At 40.7% G+C, this 22650-nt stretch overlaps 1 protein-coding gene across 2 annotated transcripts in view; it reads right to left on the minus strand.

Annotated features, from left to right (window-relative positions):
* Window positions 1-3802: 3802 nt before the first annotated feature.
* The window catches only part of PolQ (DNA polymerase theta), an 86195-nt gene continuing 67347 nt past the window's right edge, over window positions 3803-22650 (minus strand). For both annotated transcript variants that reach the window (XM_083123968.1, XM_083123969.1), the window contains exons 22-28: window positions 21825-22007; window positions 18757-19060; window positions 17275-17426; window positions 15585-15729; window positions 15107-15226; window positions 8224-8447; window positions 3803-4777 (exon numbers count right to left, since the gene is read on the minus strand). In XM_083123968.1, the coding sequence (XP_082980094.1) occupies window positions 4628-4777; window positions 8224-8447; window positions 15107-15226; window positions 15585-15729; window positions 17275-17426; window positions 18757-19060; window positions 21825-22007 (1278 nt within the window). In that variant the 3' untranslated portion in view covers window positions 3803-4627. The remainder of the gene's footprint in view (window positions 4778-8223; window positions 8448-15106; window positions 15227-15584; window positions 15730-17274; window positions 17427-18756; window positions 19061-21824; window positions 22008-22650) is intronic.

Consider the following 22650-nt stretch of genomic DNA (forward strand, 5'->3'; position numbering starts at 1 on the left):
TGTTCAGACAATCCGGTTTTGGGTATGCCTTCCTTTACGTCCTTATCATGCTCTCCCCACCTGACTCGCATACTTCTCCCCGTTTGTCCCACATATTCCTTTCCGCATTCACACACTATCCTGTACACCCCTTTCCGCTCCTCAGGGTTATTGCGTCCATCCCCCCTCCCTTTCTTATATGATGTGAAGTGCTTTTCAATACTCCGGGGCGCCCTTACCCCACATTTTATTCCGTAACCCCTCACGGACTTCTCAATTTTTTCTGAGACCCCCTTAAAATACGGGATCCCGACGAAACATGTGTCTTTTTCGCCGTTTTCTATCTCAGTTTTTTTATCCTCTATGCCATTTTGCGATGTTCCTTGCTTAACAATCCTTTTGGCTCTCCTAGCTACTTTTTCCAGGTCGCGGATAGTGTACCCATTCTTTACCCCCACTCTCCTTACCCATTCCCCTTCTTTCCGTTTCTCTTTCTCGTCATTGCACAGTCTTTCGGCGCGAATGTAAAAGTTAAGAAAAACATTTAATTTAGTCCTATTCGAATGTTGGGATCTCTTATGGAGGTACAGCTCTCCAGCTAACGGTTTATGAAAGACCCCCGTAACGATCCGTTGTCCGGTTTTAGTAAGGCATAAGTCGAGAAAGTGGATCTTTCCGTTGACCATACCTTCCCTAGTAAACCCAATCCTGGGGTCCTGCTTCCCCAATTGGTCGAAAATGCTGTCAAGTTTGATTTCATCCCCTATGATGAGGATGTCATCTACATATCTCCCATAATATTTTACTTCCCCCCTCCCCCCTGCATGCTCCATAGCGGTTTTTTCGACGTAGTGCATGAAGATGTTGGCCACAAGACCAGAGATGGGATTGCCCATGGCCAACCCTTCTTTTTGTCGGAAGATTTTATCGTTAACGTAAAAGTAATTGTACCCCGTAATGAGAAAAAACCACCGGACGTACTCCCAGGCGACCAAGATTTCAACGTTTTGGTCAATCAACCATCTGTATAAACAATCCCCAGCTTTGTCCCGGGGGACACTGGGGTACAGATTAATAACGTCGAAACTACAGATCGCGTCCCGTTCTCCTATAGTGAGTTTCTCGATGGTTTCTTTGACCATAAGAGAGTTTTTGACGCTATACGGAGTGTCCATATCCATTTTTCCCATCCTCCTAATCATTTCTTTAGCTAAACCATATCCTGGATGTGCATACATGGGGATGATGGGTCTGAGGGGTATCCCCTCCTTATGGGTCTTAGGTATCCCAAAGGCCGTAGGAATATTTCCTTCCTTAACCCCCTTAAGTAATTTCTTTTTTTCCGCGCTTCCCAAGGTAAAACTGGTTTCAATGCCTTTTCTGATTTCTCGCTTGATTATATTAATGGGATTAACCTTAATTTCTTCGTAGTCATTACTTCTAAAGCTATCTTCCAACTTGCTGTGGTATTCCTCTTTCCCAATAATGACCATTTTGTTTTCCTTATCTGATCTAACCAAGTATACATCATTTTGTTTAACCCATTTTTTCACGTTACGAAGACTCCCCCTGAGCTTACTTTCCGTTTTTCCCTTTGATGCCCTATGATTGGTAACGGGGGGGCCTAGTTCCCTTATACTTAGGTGCATTTGTTCATCTATAATGTCACGAATTTTTACTCTGACATTGGATTTATCTTCTTTTTCGTCTAATTTTCCTACTATTTTTTCCGCCGCTATGACGAATTCCTCTTTTTCGAAGTTTTCATCCCTAATGGCAAACTTATGCCCCATTTTCATAATCCCCGCTAAGGCCTTAGGTGGTTGAAGTTTTGTTAGATTTAGAATATTGGCTTTATTTTCGTCCTCTTTACTGTCCCTATTCTCTCCCTCCTTAACTCCCTCGTTAATTCCCAATTTAATTAATTTCCTCTTAATTGTCTCGGAAAGAGGAATACCACAGCAAGTTGGAAGATAGCTTTAGAAGTAATGACTACGAAGAAATTAAGGTTAATCCCATTAATATAATCAAGCGAGAAATCAGAAAAGGCATTGAAACCAGTTTTACCTTGGGAAGCGCGGAAAAAAAGAAATTACTTAAGGGGGTTAAGGAAGGAAATATTCCTACGGCCTTTGGGATACCTAAGACCCATAAGGAGGGGATACCCCTCAGACCCATCATCCCCATGTATGCACATCCAGGATATGGTTTAGCTAAAGAAATGATTAGGAGGATGGGAAAAATGGATATGGACACTCCGTATAGCGTCAAAAACTCTCTTATGGTCAAAGAAACCATCGAGAAACTCACTATAGGAGAACGGGACGCGATCTGTAGTTTCGACGTTATTAATCTGTACCCCAGTGTCCCCCGGGACAAAGCTGGGGATTGTTTATACAGATGGTTGATTGACCAAAACGTTGAAATCTTGGTCGCCTGGGAGTACGTCCGGTGGTTTTTTTCTCATTACGGGGTACAATTACTTTTACGTTAACGATAAAATCTTCCGACAAAAAGAAGGGTTGGCCATGGGCAATCCCATCTCTGGTCTTGTGGCCAACATCTTCATGCACTACGTCGAAAAAACCGCTATGGAGCATGCAGGGGGGAGGGGGGAAGTAAAATATTATGGGAGATATGTAGATGACATCCTCATCATAGGGGATGAAATCAAACTTGACAGCATTTTCGACCAATTGGGGAAGCAGGACCCCAGGATTGGGTTTACTAGGGAAGGTATGGTCAACGGAAAGATCCACTTTCTCGACTTATGCCTTACTAAAACCGGACAACGGATCGTTACGGGGGTCTTTCATAAACCGTTAGCTGGAGAGCTGTACCTCCATAAGAGATCCCAACATTCGAATAGGACTAAATTAAATGTTTTTCTTAACTTTTACATTCGCGCCGAAAGACTGTGCAATGACGAGAAAGAGAAACGGAAAGAAGGGGAATGGGTAAGGAGAGTGGGGGTAAAGAATGGGTACACTATCCGCGACCTGGAAAAAGTAGCTAGGAGAGCCAAAAGGATTGTTAAGCAAGGAACATCGCAAAATGGCATAGAGGATAAAAAAACTGAGATAGAAAACGGCGAAAAAGACACATGTTTCGTCGGGATCCCGTATTTTAAGGGGGTCTCAGAAAAAATTGAGAAGTCCGTGAGGGGTTACGGAATAAAATGTGGGGTAAGGGCGCCCCGGAGTATTGAAAAGCACTTCACATCATATAAGAAAGGGAGGGGGGATGGACGCAATAACCCTGAGGAGCGGAAAGGGGTGTACAGGATAGTGTGTGAATGCGGAAAGGAATATGTGGGACAAACGGGGAGAAGTATGCGAGTCAGGTGGGGAGAGCATGATAAGGACGTAAAGGAAGGCATACCCAAAACCGGATTGTCTGAACATATATTGGTTAACCGACATAAGATTGCTAAAAGGGAAATTATTAGGGAGGTTAACAATAAATTGGACAGGAACGTATATGAAGCTGCTTATATATGCGCGGAAAATTGGAATAAGCTTAATAGGGACGATGGGAATTTAGAAGACGGCTGGGTTAATTTCTTTAAAAAATGGGATAAAGCCGCAGGGCTTAGGGACGAAATGGGCTTCCATGTTACTCCTGAAGTTAGGAAAGCCGCCGAGGTGGAGGTCGACTTCTCCTTGGATTGGTGACTCCCGAGCCCCAGTTTGGAAGGTTTGAGGAGGGGAAGTTCCTTTTCCCCAGGTACGGGCTGACACTGTGCATTCGCCTACCCTGTGCATTGGTCGGCAGTTCTCCGACTTCAGCCTTAGATGTTCTTTTGTTTTTATAGTATTGCGCGGTTTTAGATGTGTAATTTATACTCTTTTTTAGAAAGTGTCCTTCAAGCAACTTTTTAACCTAAATCCTTAACCTTCACTTTCACGACGAGGCACCATGTCAGGTGTCTGAATAACAACGTTTCAACCTGAAGAAGGAGGTAGTGTAACCTCCGAAACGTAGTACGAAAAATATCTCATACTCACACACGTAAGTTGCCGATTTTTTAATCTTTTAGCTTAAAGTTTATATTTAATTGTGAGTAATCCGCACCTTACCAGTATGTTACTAGCAATTAATACAAATGACAAAAAATCAAGTTTTGCAATTTTGTGACCATCATGAAGATCGAAGTTTGAAATATACAAGCTATCTTAAATATAGAAGGTATAATCAACTATATCCTGTTACATGATTAGAACTAAGAATACCAGAATGTCATGTCATGTTATGTTATGACAAAAAATAGGTTTCAAGTGCAAGTTTGATAATTTCTTACAAAAGTGCTTTAAATTAAAAGTAATATAGATAACGTTAATTTTTAGTATGCTTAGGTTTAATCTGATTTAGATATATTTTATCTGGCACAAAATAGCTTAATATAATTCTTATATCGACACAAAATAACAATAAAAATGATTATTTGCAATACAGACTAGAAGGGATCATCAGACTCAATACTATGTCTTAGAGATAAAGAATATCTGTGTACATTATAAAGGCATTCAAAAAAACTTATGACAATTATGAAAATATTTGCTCCATACAATGGAATACTAAAGTTTCAAATATGAACATGAATTTTCCAAGTCTTAGCATGCAAAGGCACCACAAAAAAAGTGCATGCTCATGATAACTCGTCCATTTTCATTTCTTTGAGGCTGCCCCATGAATCGCCACAAGAGATCTTCACAGGAAGATGAACTGACAACTTGACTGCACCTTCCATTCCACTTTTCACAATTTGAGCCATCTCTGTAACATCCTTTGCCGCAACCTACAGAAACAAATTTAAAAACACGGTCATTCCATGTGAAATCAACCAATGAAGAGGCACTTTTCAACTTCACATAATTTGATTAATTTACAATTTGGCCTACTGAAAGGGCCATGTAAGAAAATATGCAAACTTGCAGATCCATATCTTTTTTATTTCCAAAATTGCGATTTTGACCATTTTTCTATTGCAAAAAACCTGAATGTGGCATGTGCTGTGGCACAATGTGAAGCATGTACTATGACCTGATTCTCATTTGTGCATGTTAATTCCTTCTTAGTGGCCTGGGAAAGGGTACTGCTCTTCATATTTTCACGTTCTTTTACTTGTTTACTTACTTATCTGTAATTATCATCATCAATTCTTAATTTACAAAGTACTGTATGGTATTGCAAAGCCATACAGTATTTGGGTCAAACATATAACAACTAAGCTATCATTGAGGCTTGTACCAGTGTACAGCGGGAACGGTCCATGCTTTGTTGAAAATTCACGCACTTTAGATTGAAACTCACCTAGCTCTGTTGAAAATTCATGCACTAGATTGAAACTCACCTATTTCCAGAAACTTTCCCCTCTTTCAATTTTTCGCTATGTGCACTAATAACAAAGTTGCTTATGAATCACCCTGTATTTTTAAGAACTGGGAATGTAAATATCAGCTTTATGTACGTTACCGGTAATTCAAACAATATTGCGTGTCTTAGAATTATAGTAATTTGTCTATCAAAATATTTTGTTATGCATTACCTAACCTGCCTAATCTGACCAAACTTAAATCTGACATAACTTCGGAGCCGATTTTAAAATTACGTGCAGTTATTGAGTAGCAGTGTATGTATGACATAATTATTTTGAAAAAAAAAAATAATAATAAAAGACCCTTTTCTTGAGAAATGGCTATCAAAATTTTCTGTACACCATCTTTAATTAATTAATTAATTTACTTTTTCTCATGACATGGATATGTATTATCTCATGTGAAAGAGTCCTTCAAGACCTTTGTCCTGATTGCCGAAATATTGCAATTTAAAGTTAACAAGAAGTTGGAAAAATTGGTAAAAATTACACATTTTGCACCCCTCGTAATTTCAGAAGTACAAAACATATGGATCTACAACTTTGCACACTTTCCTACCTCAGGTGGCACCTTCAGTATGCCAAATTTGGAATGAATCAAAAAATATGATTGAGGACTTTGTTGAATTGACATGGAATGGCCCAACAATTACAAGGTAGGGTTCAATATTATTATTTTTTTAAAATAAAATTTGAAGTCCTTATTTATATTCACATAGGTCAATTAGGAAACTGAACTTAAAAGTTTAAATTAAAAACTGAACCACCATACTGTTACCTCCATAGTGCTATAATGCCTTAATGCAGTAATAAATAAATACTATTCAAGTAAATGAAGTTTATTCAACAATGCTGAAAATAAATTAATAGAAATAAAAGGTAAGAACATTTTTATTCAAAATTCTCAAATCAAGAAGCTGGTTGGCGGTAAAAGTAAAATGTGTTTTTATATCTCTCATCCTGACAAGCAAAAAGCCTGTATTACCCTAACTTTTTAAGGTTAGTGTAAACCCTGAAGAGCACAAAATTGGGATTCCCCTGCATTTGTGGAATACTTTTCTGCCATTTTAAATATATAAGAAATCTTTGTTATTGTTAACTATGTGCCTATTTGTATTCTTATACAAACAGGAACAAAGATGTGTCAACAACCTAATTAGTTTGTTAAATCTCTGCTATAATATTCCGAGTTATGATTTCCAAATGGTGAGCTTGGCTTCAACTCCCAGCTACATCACAACATAATGTGGAGACAATCCCCAACCCAATGTAGCATGTGGTGAAGGTGCCACATCAGGGTAGGGCTGTCACATTGCTATACGAAAATTGGCCACTCGATACAGGGTTGACTAGAATGAGGAGGCGGATATCAGGACGTCAAGTTGTTCCACAGCTTCCTCTCATGGATTGACCTTACAGTGCAACAAGGACACAGAGTACACATAAGCATTGCTTTCTTGATATGAAGTAGTCCTTAGTGACATTGCATACTTCCAGAGATGAACCACACAGTCATTCATTTTCAATGCAAAATTCATGCATTACAACATACATATTGTATTTTTGTTATTCAGTCACCTTTTGGTTAATCGAGTTGATGAGGATGTGTGAAGACTAGATGAAATCGATGAAGGAACACTCACAAAGAACAGCCATGCCCTGGCTGAGACTGAAACCTGGGAAAATCCGTGGCAAGATTGAAAGTTGAACACTTAACATGCTCAAACACCAAGCTCACTGAATATATATCTGATTAAAACTTACCATTACCAACAGGGTATACATCCAATAGGACCCACGAAAAATGGTCCTACTTCATGTAAATAACAATCACTTAATGTGGAAATTATTATTGTTTTTTGCATTAAAGCATAGATGTTTGTAAATGCATGTAATTTGCACATTTCATCAATAAAAATTACTAGCATCTGCAGCCTATGTGCTTCACAAACAAATGAAGTCAAAATTTGCTACATTTTTAAAGCGTGACATGTGTAACGCACTTTTAATGATGCTTTTCAGGCATTCAGAATATGCCATCATTAGAGGCACATATTTTTGGTAAATAAAAAAGCAAAATTTCGGTACAAAAACGGAGCCAATTTCGGTTTCAAAAGCGGTAAATAAAATAAAATATCGGTGTTATAGCGGTGAAAAAAATGGATGAAAAGTGGTATATAAAAAGACATATTGGTTTTAAAATTGTGAATATAATCCTAAATTTGATTTAAAAACTACACTTATTCCACAGAATTAACATTTCACTTCTAAAAGCACATTTATGTAGTTATCAGAGTTTTAAGTTTATTTCTGTGTAAAGGAGTCCATTTTTGCTTCTCCAATATTAACAGCAGAATTAATTAATTTTCCGGGAATTGCATAACTCTCAGGATAATTCAGACCTCAGAAGGTGTCGCGTCGGTGAATAAACCCTGAATTTCGTGTTTAAGAGTTAATTTCGCTTTTTGCAGTTCATTTCGCATTATTTCGTGACAAAATATGGTCACAAAATGCATCTCTCACCTTTCAAAAACATGAAAAATTAACACTACAATGTGTTTTTTCAAATTTCGTTTTTTCGTTAAAAACGAAATATGCATGCCCCTAGCCATCATACAAGAGTTCCTTTCATTTGTTAGCAGACACCACAAACAACTTATTAATTCTATGAAATCAGTTCATTGCGAATATTTGAATCCAATGTCATGTCTAGAACCTTAAATTTTGTGTGTAAAATGTCACACACGTAAAGCTGGAATGACTCCAATGCAAAAACGACAAGCATTTAGTGCATAAGTTTAGTTATACAGGCATAGCTCGGTACATGCCACTACTTCAGCTGGAACAATTAAGCAATATTTCCTTACCTCATACATAAGTTCGTCATGAAGATGCAACACTAAAAATCCTCCAGATGACAATCTTCTAGATTTCTTTCTTGGGGTACTTTTGCTGCCACTATCACGTATAAGAAGACATGAATTTGGATACAATGCTTTCACTTGGCTGTCTATAAGAATCATTGCAGTTTTCACTATGTCAGCAGCAGAACCTTGTATTGTGGAATTCACAGCCTGTCTCTCTGCATGAGCTAAAATATATTGTTAAAAAGTTGCTGCTGATCTATGACCCACAAAGATTGCAAATATAACATGGCGATTAACGGAAAATACATAATAAGAGTTGACACAATCAATATCATAATTACAACCTAGACAACAGGTATATTACTTCAGTTTACCTTTGAATTTTCAAATTTAACTAGTTTGTAGAAAGGAAATATTTTTAAGTAAAAACATGGTTACAAGGTAAGAAAACTCAATCCAAGATAAAGTCTGAATTTGTTTTTAAGTCCACTTCATGCACAGACAGGATAATTGGAACTGGACCTTGCATTTAAAGTGGGGTTCAAACCATTATGTGCTTCCACCAGATATCAAAACCTGGACCCCTTGATAAAAAGGTAGGCTACCAAGATCATGTAACCAATTCTAACAGGCTATGCGGGTCTAGGTAGATCCTAAGTTTCAGTAACTTAATTCACATACATGTTGTGACTTGTCTACGTTATGGTTTCAATAGGTCTTCTTCTTCATATATATATATATATATATATATATATATATATATATATATATATATATAAAAATCAAATAAGGTAAAAGGAAACACTCACCGGACAGTCGGAAAATTCAAAATTTTCGCTAATTTATAGCATCATCGGTGTGAGAAGAAACAGAAGACGAAACCGGAAGTTGGGGTCCTGCAGAGTTGCCAGGTCCCCATTGAAGAAGAAGCGGTGCGTAGAACGAAAAAAACACTGTTTCGTCACCAGGCTCGTCGTAAACTGTGAGTGTGTAGGATGGGTGGGGTGGGCGGGAAGGTTGGGATAACTAGGGAGGGAAGGTGGGTGAGGGTTGGGCATTACTGGGTGGCCTTGTTCAGGCCAGGTGGAGTGGTTGCACTCATGGCCGATATATAGGCCCTCTCCCATCTTTTGCGAACAGAGGTGTTGGCTGGTTGGGGTAGGAGGTGGATGATCGCTACCCGGAAGCAGTCGTTGAAACTGATGTTGTGGTGGTTGGTGTGGACGGCGACAGTGAAGTCCAGGTTGTGGGTGGAGGAGCGGTGGTTATTGATGAGGAGGTTGAGGGCCGTTGATGTTTCCCCCAGGTAAAAATCACCACAGATGTTGCAGGTGAGGATGTAGATAAGGTTTGAGGCATGGCAGGTCCCTTTGGGATAGAGGGTAAATTTGCCAGTGGCCGTGTGCACCTGGAGGGTGTGAGAAGTGATGAGGATGGGACAGGTCTTGCACCTGGGTCGGTTGCATTTATGGGCAGGGGGGTGTTGGATGTGTGGTGACGGAGTGTTGTGGACCAGGATGTTTTGGAGGTTAGGGGGCGTTTGAAAACCACCCTGGGTTTGTCGGGAAATATGTTTTTGGTTTCGGGATCACTGTGGAGGATTGGGAGAAGAGAGTGCAGTGTGTGCCTGATTTTGTTGAGGTGGGGATGATATTGGGTGATGAGTGCAGGTGGGTTGGTGGTAGCAGGTTTCTTGGTGGTAGTGGTATGTGAGGCAGCTCGTGATATTTGCTTGGTGACCAGGATGGAGGGATATCCACGGTTAACCAGGGCCTGGTGTAGGCGGAGGTTATAATTCTGGCGGGAGGTGGGTGAAGTGTTCAGGCGCTGTCCCCTGAGGGCCAGAGAGAATGGAATTGCTTTTTTGGTGTGGAACGGGTGGGAGCTGGAGAAGTGTAGGTATTGCATGTGGTTGGTGGGTTTTATGTGGATGGAGGTAGTCAGGTGTCCTTCCTCGATGTGCACGTCCACATCCAGGAAGGTGATCTGGTTGGGGGAGTGTGTCCAGGTGAATTTTAGGGAACGGAAGTTGTTAAGTTGGTCCAGGAAGGTTGACAAGGATGGTTCTCCATGTGTCCAGAGCATGAAGATGTCGTCGATGAAGCGGAGCCAGAGGAGGGGTTGGAGGGGTTGGGTAGCCAAAAACTCTTGCTCAAGTTGGCCCATGAAGAGGTTTGCATAGGATGGGGCCATTCTGGTACCCATGGCTGTACCTCGGATCTGTAGGAAATTTTGGTTTTCAAAGGTGAAGTTGTTACAAGTGAGGACAAGGTGGGCTAGGTGGGTCAGGAAGTTGGTGCTGGGGTTGTGAGGTTTGGGTCTGCTGTTGAGATAGAATTCTATGGAGCGGAGGCCATGGGAGTGAGGTATGTTGGTGTAGAGGGAAGTGACATCAATGGTGGCAAGGATGGTATTTGGGGGCAATGGTGGGAGGGTGCTGATTTTCTGGAGGAAGTGGTTGGTGTCACGGAGGTAGGAGGGCAGAGCTTTCACAAGAGGCTGGAGATGGGAGTCAACAAAGGCTGAGATTCGTTCTGTAGGTGAGTTATAGCTGGACACAATGGGTCTGCCAGGGTTGCCAGGTTTGTGGATTTTGGGCAATAGATAGAAGGTGGGGGTGCGGGGATTGTCGGGTATTAACATGGCGGTGGTACGAGCTGTTAGGCCTTCAGGTGGGCCGCGGGTGTGGATGAAGTCCCGGATTTTGGTGAGGTGTTCGGCGGATAGGTCAACTGTGGTGGGTTTGTAGGTGGAGGGGTCAGCCAGCTGGCGGTTGGCTTCCGCCAGGTAGTCTTGAGAGTTCAAGACCACCGTGGTGGACCCCTTGTCAGCTGGGAGGATTTTGATGTTGTGGTTGTTGCGGAGGTCTCTGAGAGCTTTCTGTTGGGGGGGATTGAGGTTAGGTTGGTTGTGAAAGTTATTTAAGAATGAGCTGTCAGAGGTGGTGGAAATGACGGCAGTGATGTATCTTTCCAAGGGGTGGTTGGTGGGCAGGGGGGGTGGATCTTGGGAGGAGGGGGGGCTAAATTGAAGGAGGCTCGGGTGAAAATCCGGGACTTCATCCACACCCGCGGCCCACCTGAAGGCCTAACAGCTCGTACCACCGCCATGTTAATACCCGACAATCCCCGCACCCCCACCTTCTATCTATTGCCCAAAATCCACAAACCTGGCAACCCTGGCAGACCCATTGTGTCCAGCTATAACTCACCTACAGAACGAATCTCAGCCTTTGTTGACTCCCATCTCCAGCCTCTTGTGAAAGCTCTGCCCTCCTACCTCCGTGACACCAACCACTTCCTCCAGAAAATCAGCACCCTCCCACCATTGCCCCCAAATACCATCCTTGCCACCATTGATGTCACTTCCCTCTACACCAACATACCTCACTCCCATGGCCTCCGCTCCATAGAATTCTATCTCAACAGCAGACCCAAACCTCACAACCCCAGCACCAACTTCCTGACCCACCTAGCCCACCTTGTCCTCACTTGTAACAACTTCACCTTTGAAAACCAAAATTTCCTACAGATCCGAGGTACAGCCATGGGTACCAGAATGGCCCCATCCTATGCAAACCTCTTCATGGGCCAACTTGAGCAAGAGTTTTTGGCTACCCAACCCCTCCAACCCCTCCTCTGGCTCCGCTTCATCGACGACATCTTCATGCTCTGGACACATGGAGAACCATCCTTGTCAACCTTCCTGGACCAACTTAACCACTTCCGTTCCCTAAAATTCACCTGGACACACTCCCCCAACCAGATCACCTTCCTGGATGTGGACGTGCACATCGAGGAAGGACACCTGACTACCTCCATCCACATAAAACCCACCAACCACATGCAATACCTACACTTCTCCAGCTCCCACCCGTTCCACACCAAAAAAGCAATTCCATTCTCTCTGGCCCTCAGGGGACAGCGCCTGAACACTTCACCCACCTCCCGCCAGAATTATAACCTCCGCCTACACCAGGCCCTGGTTAACCGTGGATATCCCTCCATCCTGGTCACCAAGCAAATATCACGAGCTGCCTCACATACCACTACCACCAAGAAACCTGCTACCACCAACCCACCTGCACTCATCACCCAATATCATCCCCACCTCAACAAAATCAGGCACACACTGCACTCTCTTCTCCCAATCCTCCACAGTGATCCCAAAACCAAAAACATATTTCCCGACAAACCCAGGGTGGTTTTCAAACGCCCCCCTAACCTCCAAAACATCCTGGTCCACAACACTCCGTCACCACACATCCAACACCCCCCTGCCCATAAATGCAACCGACCCAGGTGCAAGACCTGTCCCATCCTCATCACTTCTCACACCCTCCAGGTGCACACGGCCACTGGCAAATTTACCCTCTATCCCAAAGGGACCTGCCATGCCTCAAACCTTATCTACATCCTCACCTGCAACATCTGTGGTGATTTTTACCTGGGGGAAACATCAACGGCCCTCAACCTCCGCATCAATAACCACCGCTCCTCCACCCACAACCTGGACTTCACTGTCGCCGTCCACACCAACCACCACAACATCAGTTTCAACGACTGCTTCCGGGTAGCGATCATCCACCTCCTACCCCAACCAGCCAACACCTCTGTTCGCAAAAGATGGGAGAGGGCCTATATATCGGCCATGAGTGCAACCACTCCACCTGGCCTGAACAAGGCCACCCAGTAATGCCCAACCCTCACCCACCTTCCCTCCCTAGTTATCCCAACCTTCCCGCCCACCCCACCCATCCTACACACTCACAGTTTACGACGAGCCTGGTGACGAAACAGTGTTTTTTTCGTTCTACGCACCGCTTCTTCTTCAATGGGGACCTGGCAACTCTGCAGGACCCCAACTTCCGGTTTCGTCTTCTGTTTCTTCTCACACCGATGATGCTATAAATTAGCGAAAATTTTGAATTTTCCGACTGTCCGGTGAGTGTTTCCTTTTACCTTATTTGATTTTTACTTAGCCCTTTTGGCCCTCCTTGCTTTTATCCATATATATATATATATATATATATATATAACTCTCCTTAAGTTTTGGCTGGTGTAACAACATACAGACATATATGAAATTTCAACAGATATCGACAAAACACATAACTGATTTTCTAAATGATAGATGTTGCATAAAGTCCCAGAATTCATCTTACTTTTTTTTTTAACTGATGTATGTATCTAGCTTTATTGGCAATTTGAGGACACACTGGTATGCCTAAATTAGCTGATTATCTGTAGTCAAAATACTGTATTGTAAATTGAGGAAAAATTAAATCCGTGCCAGAAATAATCACATAATATGCCAAGCCATACAGTGGTCACTTTTTGGAACTTTAAACAGCAATTATAGCATTACTGTCATGATTCTATACCATACTAGGGAACCATCGAAACTGAACTAACACCATTTGTGCAGGAAATGATTACAATCATAGGAAGATGGGCATGTACAGTGCCATGTAAAAGTCAACACCGTATTTTTCTGCGACAACATATTTCAAACTTCATAGATTCAAGTGAAAGTTTTATATGTCCAGCAAGTTAGGTACATCCGTATCAGAGGGTGGTAGATCACTTCAGACTATTTATAAAATTATTAAAAATCTTTATTGGATCTTTTTCAACCCGGTAAAAAATGACACTGTTATTCTTATCGCCGTAATACATGAACACTTTGAATAACAATCACCAAACTAGTCACAGGTATCACCCACTCTAGTACTTGGTTTCAAAGCACTTAGCATCGATCACAGCCTGACACCTGTATGGTATGGAGTATATCACCGACTGAGGTTTCGTTCCCTATTCTTTCTTCAGCTTGGGAGGCTGTTTGGCATCTCAAGATCAGCCATCTGTAGATTTCTACAGTGGACCAAGGTACGGGGAGATGTTGTCAAAATGTCCAAGCCCAGGCAGCTGTGTGTGACGGATTCCCTGTACTATCGGAACATTCTGTGTGCTGCCCATACCAACCCACAACGGTCTTCCAGGAACATTACTAGAGAAACAATGGTGCCAGGAGCGAAGGCACCGTCCGTGGACACTGTGAATAGGTAGCTGAGGATGGGGGGACTTTCCGGATGTTGGTCTGTGAATAATCCCTTCATCTCCCTCAAGAACAGGAAGGCCAGACTGAAGTGGGCAAAGGAGCACCTGTCGTGGACATGGAGCCAGTGGAACAACAGGCTGTGGACCGATGAGAGCAAGTACTTTCTCTTAAAAAAAAAGACAGTGGGGAGTGGGAAGGACATCCCAAATGCAAAAGGCATGCCCCAAATACCAACTGCCCACTATCAAGCAAGGCGGTGGGAATGTGATCATTTGAGAGTGCTTCTTCTTCACACTTGAGATGGGTCCCCTCAACCGTATCTAGGGCAACATGGACATTTTCGCAAATGTCTTGTGCCCATTCGCTCGTCATCACCTCAGATGCTGTTTCATTATGCAGGAGGACAATGACCCGAAACACTGGTCGGGGGTCACCCAGGAGTGGATTGACCCCCATCACATGACTTGCATGGAGTGGCCAGGTCACAGTCCGGAATTGAATCCCATCGAGTACATGTGGGATGAGCTGCAGCAATGACTAAAGCACAATACATCCAAGAATGCCCAGGAGAAGTTTGCTCAGCTGAAGAAAGAATGGGGGACGAAACCTCAGTCGGTGATATACTCCATGCCATGCAGGTGCCAGGCCGTGATTGATGCTAAGGACTTTGAAACCAAGTACTAGAGTGGGTTGATATCGGTGACTAGTTTGGTGATTGTTATTGAAAGGTACAAAGTGTTCACTTTATCTCCAATTTTTCGAACATTCTTTGAGGTATTAATACTAAGAAAAGCATGTTACAGAAACAAGAGTTCTACTTTACCTTTAGAAAATGGATTTGTGCTATTGATATCTGGAAGATATCGCCTTCTTCCTAATACAGTCTCAACATATCCTTTCCTCCTACAAGATTCAACTGTAGATTGCATATATCTTTTCACACCTAAAATTCAGGAGAAAACATACTTCAGTAATTCTACTTCTCAAGTCATAAAGACTCAAATTATAACACTAATGTTGTTCAACTTTTTCAGTAAAATCAAAAGAATAAATCCAAAATAAAATACACAAATCTGCAACATGCGTTTAATTTTAATTTAATATTTAAAAGTAAGTGACAAGAGGACCATATTTCTCATTAATGCATAAGTAATGTGTCGTATTTTGTTTGATGAAAATATAAATATTTTTCATTCAAGAACTACCATCTTTTTATCAACATCCAAAACTAATCCATGCTACAGACTCTCAATACAGTTACAAACATATGCATATAGTAATTAAATGATAAGGGAACTTACCGGGATAAGTACTTTTGAAAGTGTCCATGAACGCAGCAGCCTCATTTTCATCTACATCTAGTTGCTCTCCCAGTGCTTTCGACCCCATCCCATAAAGCATGCCGTAACAAATTTGCTTTGCTTGCTGCCTTAAAGGTGGAGTTACCTGCAAAATATTCAACTTTAATACCAAGAAATGGAAAAGAATATCAAGGAAAATTTCTTTACACAGCCAAGTCGTCCATGGAGAGGTTGCTGACCTTGGCACTGGACACGTCAGTGCTTCAGTATCCAGGTAGTTGGTGTCCAGTTTGCAGAGGTGTTAACAAGTGTTTCAAATTGTTTTGTTTTAGTTTATATATTACTGGTGCTTTTCTGCAGTCTAATAATTCCATGCTATCCATACAGTTTAAAACAACGAATTTTTATGTATGGCTCATATTTCAAATTCTTGTAGGGAAGTGAGGTGTTTTGCAGCAGAATTCCCAGATGTTCCTGTTCCACACAGAGACAGTTATCGAAAACTTGTGAACAAATTTAGGGAATCAGGGTCTGTTCTTGATAAGCAGCGAAGGGTAAAACGGCATGTGCTTACTGAGGAGAAAGTAGACAACGATGGAGCACGATTAGAACATACTCTTCAAAAATCCCTCTGGCACATTGCACAAGAAACAGGCATTTCCATGACGTCTGTGTGGCAAGCTACCAAGCTTTTAAACATCAGGAGAGAAATTGAAGCAACTTCAGAATAGGAAATGATGTGTGTTGGTGAACATTTCCTAAAAAGATGCAGTAAATGTGTGGGTGCAGGAGGACAATATTTCCAACACGTCTTATAACAAGGTATATGCTCATTTTCATTGTAACTGTCAATGTAATTGTACGAGCTTATTTCATTACATAGTTAGCTGTTCCAGTTAAGTGGATGTTGCATCCAGTTTGCCGGCAGATGTGGTCTCACTGCCTGGTGTGCTAGCTGCTGCTCCATGGGGACATGAAAGTGAAAAGCACTTGTATAATTAGCTGGAACTGAATTGAATTAAGGACATCATCATTACACAACATGGAACAAGAAATACAAAACTTGCCATGAAGGAACTAAATTGAAATTTTTGTTTGTCAAATACCGCTTATGAAAAATAACAATAAAAAACTACTTTCATGCTTCAAGGAAAGAAAGGATTGGTAGCAAATGAGTAATCTGAATTCAAGTACTTGCTTATCTGCAAAATTAGTTTCTATGTTGTTCTTTTAAGTTCAGAGGCCACTGTCAGCATCCTCTTGGGAACTTGTTGTAGTGTTGCTTGGGGAACTTATCCTAAGAGGATAGTGACAGTGTCCACTGAAATTAAAAGAAAAACATAAAAAAAACAGTTTTACATGTAAGTGAATACTTCATTTCAGTGTACTGAAGATAACTTTCTCTTTCTGTCTGTCTACCCATTCATCTGTCAGTCTATCTTTCTTTCTATGCATATGTGCATGCATGCTTCTTCTTTGTTTTTCTTTTCTTTTTTTCACACATGTGTGACGAAAATTTGAGGCAAAACTTCAGGAATGGATTCCTTTTGTTAAGAGAAGAAAAAAAAAATATATCAACATGCAGCTGGAAATATGAATTTCTGAGTAACAAAACTTGCAAATATGACCACAGCAAATTACTATGCAACGTGAATTTTTACAGATTTTTTAAAATTAAGCCTTCCATTACCTGCTTTTCATCTATTTTTTTCCAAACAGCAGCAATATTGCAAAACACATCTTTGCCACTATTTAGAATTCCAGAAAGTTTCACATCTTGTGATAAATGAGCCAGGATCCTGAGTTCTAATTGCGAATAATCAGCAGCAACATATAAGTTTCCTATAAAGTATATGAAGTAAATAAAAATAAATATTTGATATATTTATTAGATATTGGTGTAATCATGCACAGGGGAAAGTCAACAAATAAGTCACAAACATTTATGTGAGTGTATAATAATAGTAGTTAGTAGTTTTGAAATAAGTCGACATATGGCAGTACAGTCCAGCTTAATGATAAGTTAGGTTAGCAGGTGTTAAAATTTTTATTTGCCTGGGCAGCCCAGTATCCTAAATGATGACTGTGTTCAAGGAGTGACCAACCAAAGAGCAACCCATTGTTCTGTATTTGTTGAATTGGGTTGATCTATTTATTGCTATTAAATACATTTGGCATTTAACCCTTTAACTTGTTATCTACAGTTGGTTCAACAGATATATCTGTCCTTGACATTCTCTGCATACAACAAGCTACGGACCTGTTTCTTTTTACATTGAGTAAATGAACATTTCTACAATGAGATGTCACTCTTCAGAAGTTCTAGAGGATTAAATTTGCATAATCACATCGAGATGGACACAGTGCTTCCACGATGGCATTCTTATCTTTCACTTGTATATAATATAGTATATAATCTGTGCTCAGAGCCAAGGTGTGTGCCAATTCAGGAGCCACATGAGGGTTTTTCTTGATTGAGTGATTAAATTAGGTTCTTTAGGTTGCTTTTCTGTAACTTTTGACTAATCGCGAAGATGAGGATAAGTGATCATGATATGATGAAATTGATGAAGGGACACTCAAGAACATTGATTGATTGAATTATGGATTTAAGTCCACTTTATGTACAGAAAGGCTAATCGGGACTGGACCTACAGTTTAAAGTGGGATCTGAATCACTGTGGCATGTGCCCCCACTGGGTATCGAACCTGGGACCCCTTGATCACAAGGCGATGACATTACCACTACACCATCCGGGTGGCCCAACAGTCAAGAACAACATCCATGCCCAGGCTGGGATTCAAACCTGGAACCCCTGACTTTTTGCAATTTGAAGACTTGCATTTTACAACGATGGCTCAAAGCAGAAAAAGGAGTCTTCTATCTTGTTTGAGAACAGATGTACTTTGAAGAGTGATTAGCGATTGTAATTTTTAAAATCACCCACAGCAGAAGAGATTTTGCATTCAAAAATTACCCACTTAAGGGCTTAACATTTTATTAAATTGTTATGTATTCACAAAAAAAAAAAAAAAAAAAGTGGCTGTGATTCACTTTATAGCAGGGGTGTGGAACCTAATCTACCTAACTGGAAATTTATGCCTCAAAGAAAATAAATAGAAATGAATGAGTTTATTGAGAGTACAAACTAATAACATGAAAAATACTTACCATTGGATGGTGTAAAAGCCATCCGCATACTTATGCACAGAGCACTTTCTTGGGTGTCTTTAAGGTATGACTGCAAGTGCTTCATAGCATCTGGAATGCTGGATTTTGACTTCCTGTTTATTTTGGGCAGCAAAGTATGTTCACTATTGGCCATCACATCTGCCATGTCTACATCAAAGTCTCTAGGTACGTTCTGTAGACTCGGCTCATGCATTGAAATACGACCTGTTGCAGTATGGGTGATGTACAAGCCATATATTCGACAAGTTTCCTCATGCAACACTTTCGAAACTGGAAATATGACCTGCAAAATCCAAAATTTTGCTTCAAAATATTCAATTACATCAGAACATTAAAATACCTGTTATGTACTCACAGCAGAGTTTTTCACATAAGGTAAAAAGGTATAGCTCCCTGTGCATATAGCACCGTGCCATGAAGGCAAGGCACATTAAGGGGATGCAGGGGGTAGGGTCCCACACATTCTCGATTTCGGCCATTTTGGAGGTGATATGATCAGAACCATGCTTTACCCACCCGCCAGGGTTGCCACCAGGTACCCATTGATTTGAGGCTGGGTGAGCCTCAGAGCCACCTTATGCATGGACAAGGCTGGAAAGATTCCGACCTTAGTGGGAACTCAAACTTTGAATAATTTCCAGGATAATTAGACTCCATCAAAGTGACACATGGAGTTTTAGTGGACCCTGCGAAAGATCAAGGCACTTGAAAAGTTACAGCCAATATATCTGTATCAGTTCAACCGTTGATTGATTTGGTGTTTTAAGTCCATTTTATAGCACAGTAAGGCTTGATTCACATCTACGCTCAAGCAACACTCACGTCACTGTCTCCTAACGTTAAGCTCACGGTCAGGGGGTATCCACACAAGCGGTCAAGCTTCGCTCTGGTCAAGGTATGATCGTGTGTCTGCTGTTGGTTTTTTCACAGAGTGCACCGATTTTTCTGTATAAAAAGCCTGCCGATTGTGCTAAGTACAAGGTTTAAGAGATATTCAACGATGGACTTGTCTGTTACAGCACTGGCATTAATTAGAAGAAAATAAAGAAGAAACAGAATTGCAAAAACTAGTATCGATTGATATGGTTGATTTACTTCTGCCAGTTTTGACTAATTGCGAGGATGATGATGCATTGTGATATGACGAAATGGATGAAGGAATATCACAAAGAACATCCACGCCCAGGCCAGGATTCGAATTTGAGGCACCTGGCATTGTAGTGTGTTGTGCTAATCACTTGGCTATGGATTGATTGATTTAGTTTATTTTACCTCGCTTTGTGTTCCACTTTTGGCTAATTTGCAAAGATGAGGATGAGTGATGATATCATGAAATTGATGAATGGACACTCACAAACACTCATGCCCAGTTTGGGATTCGAACCCGGGACCACTTGGCCACGGAGGTCGGCCATTAAAATATAATACTGTTTATTGATTTTCGGTTTATTTGCAGCTACAATGTCCAAAACTGTACATGTCAACAGTGGTAAACACTACTTTGTCAGTTTAGGTTTGGCATGAACATTTTCGGGCTCATTGTTTCATATCAAGATTGTTGACCATTTCTTTTATCAGAAAGTTTTCGACACAACACGTGAGAGATAAACATCAGGTTCTAAGCCTAGTTTCAAGGACCCAATTGTTATGCACATCGTGTGAAAAAAAAAAAAAAAGGAATGATTTTGTTTAGTATTTTGTAAACGAAGAACAAGTTCGTCTAGATATCAAGAATGATTTTTTGCCTTGGCAGAGGGTTGACCAATGCCTCCTTTCCCTTTGCGCACACACACAAATAACAATTTTGTTGTCCGGAAAAATATGGCCATCGACAGGTTAGCTTTTTGATTTAAGGATTTTAATTCATGCAAAAAAGGTCATTCCAACTAATGCTCACGGATAATATTTGTGGTTAGTCCCCTATTGAATTTTTTCATTGGTTATAATTGTAATTTGGTTGTTTCGGTCAGTTTCATTCTTAATTTTTTTTTACTCGGGTTTAAGAAATCTCATATTGTGATGGATGTTTTATGAACAGCGAGAGGAAAATATTTTGGGATTTTTTTGTGCAATGCCCCCATCAATCAATTTTATCTATACTCGCCTTTCTCTGTGTTTCAATAGGTCATTTGACTTCTGCCCACTCATCTTCTAGGCACAAAACTGGGTTACATATCATCTGCAACGGGTTGAAAACCGCTACCGAACCGTGGGTTGAGCGTTACACATGTTCACATGAACGATCAAGCTTCGGAAAAGTCAAGCTCTGCCCCTTCATGCTCCAGTCAAATATTCTTTCCACCTGATCGTGACTGAAGTGTGAGCTGAGCGTGATCGAAGTGAATTTTGACCGGACCGCTAGATGTGAATGCTTCTATTTAAAAATCATTCATCTGATCGTTACTTGAGCATAGATGTGAATCAAGCTTAAGGCTAATTGGGAGTGGACCTACAGCTTAAAGTGGGATCCGAACCACTAGCAGTTCGACCGTTGTTTGTACACATGTCCAAAGAATATTTTCCCTTTAAATAAGGTATTATAATTGTGGAAGTTAATTCCACTTAGGTCTCCTTAACAAAAATATGGATACATTGCATGCTATTCAAATGAAGCAAGTTTATGAAAGATGGTTGAAAATAAAAAAAAAAAAAAAAATATGTAAGAAAAACACACATCCACACACACAAACAAACCAGGATGTCAGTTGGGTATTCTCTAATCCTGGCAAGTACAAAATAACATTTCATTTCCTAGACTTTTCCAGGTTTTCTATGTTAGTGAGAACTCTATTACTGTTACTTCAGACAAGTGTGATTTTTGAATGTAAAAATCTCATTGTTTATTTTTTATTTTTCTTACTTTTTCAAGTCTATTTTTTTCATATATGACTAACCTGACATGATGCATGATCTGGGGAAAGCACCCATTGTTCCCTCCGACCAGATACATACCATATTTTGATGTAATATAGAATGCAAACAATACATACCACTGGCATGATACTCTACACGTTATCCATGGTATAATATTAACAAAGCATTCGCACCTTAGTGAGCACAACATTTATCTTTCTCCACTCTAAAATAAGTCCAGGAAGAGGATGCAAGGGCACAAGTTTTTTCAGATCATCTTTACTTGTGCTGCCAAGCATCTTAGCTTTGCTGTTCTTATTTGCAGAAACCTTTCCTGTTGACTTGTCCACACTGAGATGCAACTCTTGATAAAGCACCTATGGAGATAAAAAAATAAAATATTACCAGTAAAACGAACCAGACATTCAGCAATTACGGCAGTGTTTCCTAACAAATAGATTGAATATTTTAACACCATTTCTCAAGATTTACCGGAAAGAAAATAGAGAGAGTGGAATGAGCTATTGTGATGTAGCTGGAATATGTGTTAGAAAATACAGTGTGTTCCGTTGAAACCTCCCACATTTCAATTCATCATTACTAAAAGGTTATGAAACATAATGGAATGCGAGTGGTACTAGACGAAAGAGAAACTCAAAGAAATTTATTGCATGACCTCGAAGTTCACCGTTCTCTCACTATGCAGCACCACAATCGCATAAAGCACAATGGCGACTCCGCAGCGGTGTGCACAATCTGTATTCTGGTATGCAGACACCAAATCAATCATTACAGTGCAAAGAAATTACCGGAGAGAATATGGAGGTGAAGCATCTGATGGGAAATCCATTAAGGTATGGTGTGCGAAGTTTTTGGCAAATGGAAGTGTTAATAAACAATCCCGGAGGTACTCAGATTGGATATTATTCGTGCTACAAATGGTGCACTCATAGAGGTGTATTAGAGTTCAGTGTAGAGGTGTATTCGTGTTTAGTGCTTCATGCAATAAAAATTCCTTGA

The sequence above is a fragment of the Lepisma saccharinum genome, chromosome 6, assembly GCF_977018435.1.
Source record: "Lepisma saccharinum chromosome 6, izLepSacc3.1, whole genome shotgun sequence".
In the NCBI taxonomy this organism is placed as follows: Eukaryota; Metazoa; Arthropoda; class Insecta; order Zygentoma; family Lepismatidae; genus Lepisma; species Lepisma saccharinum.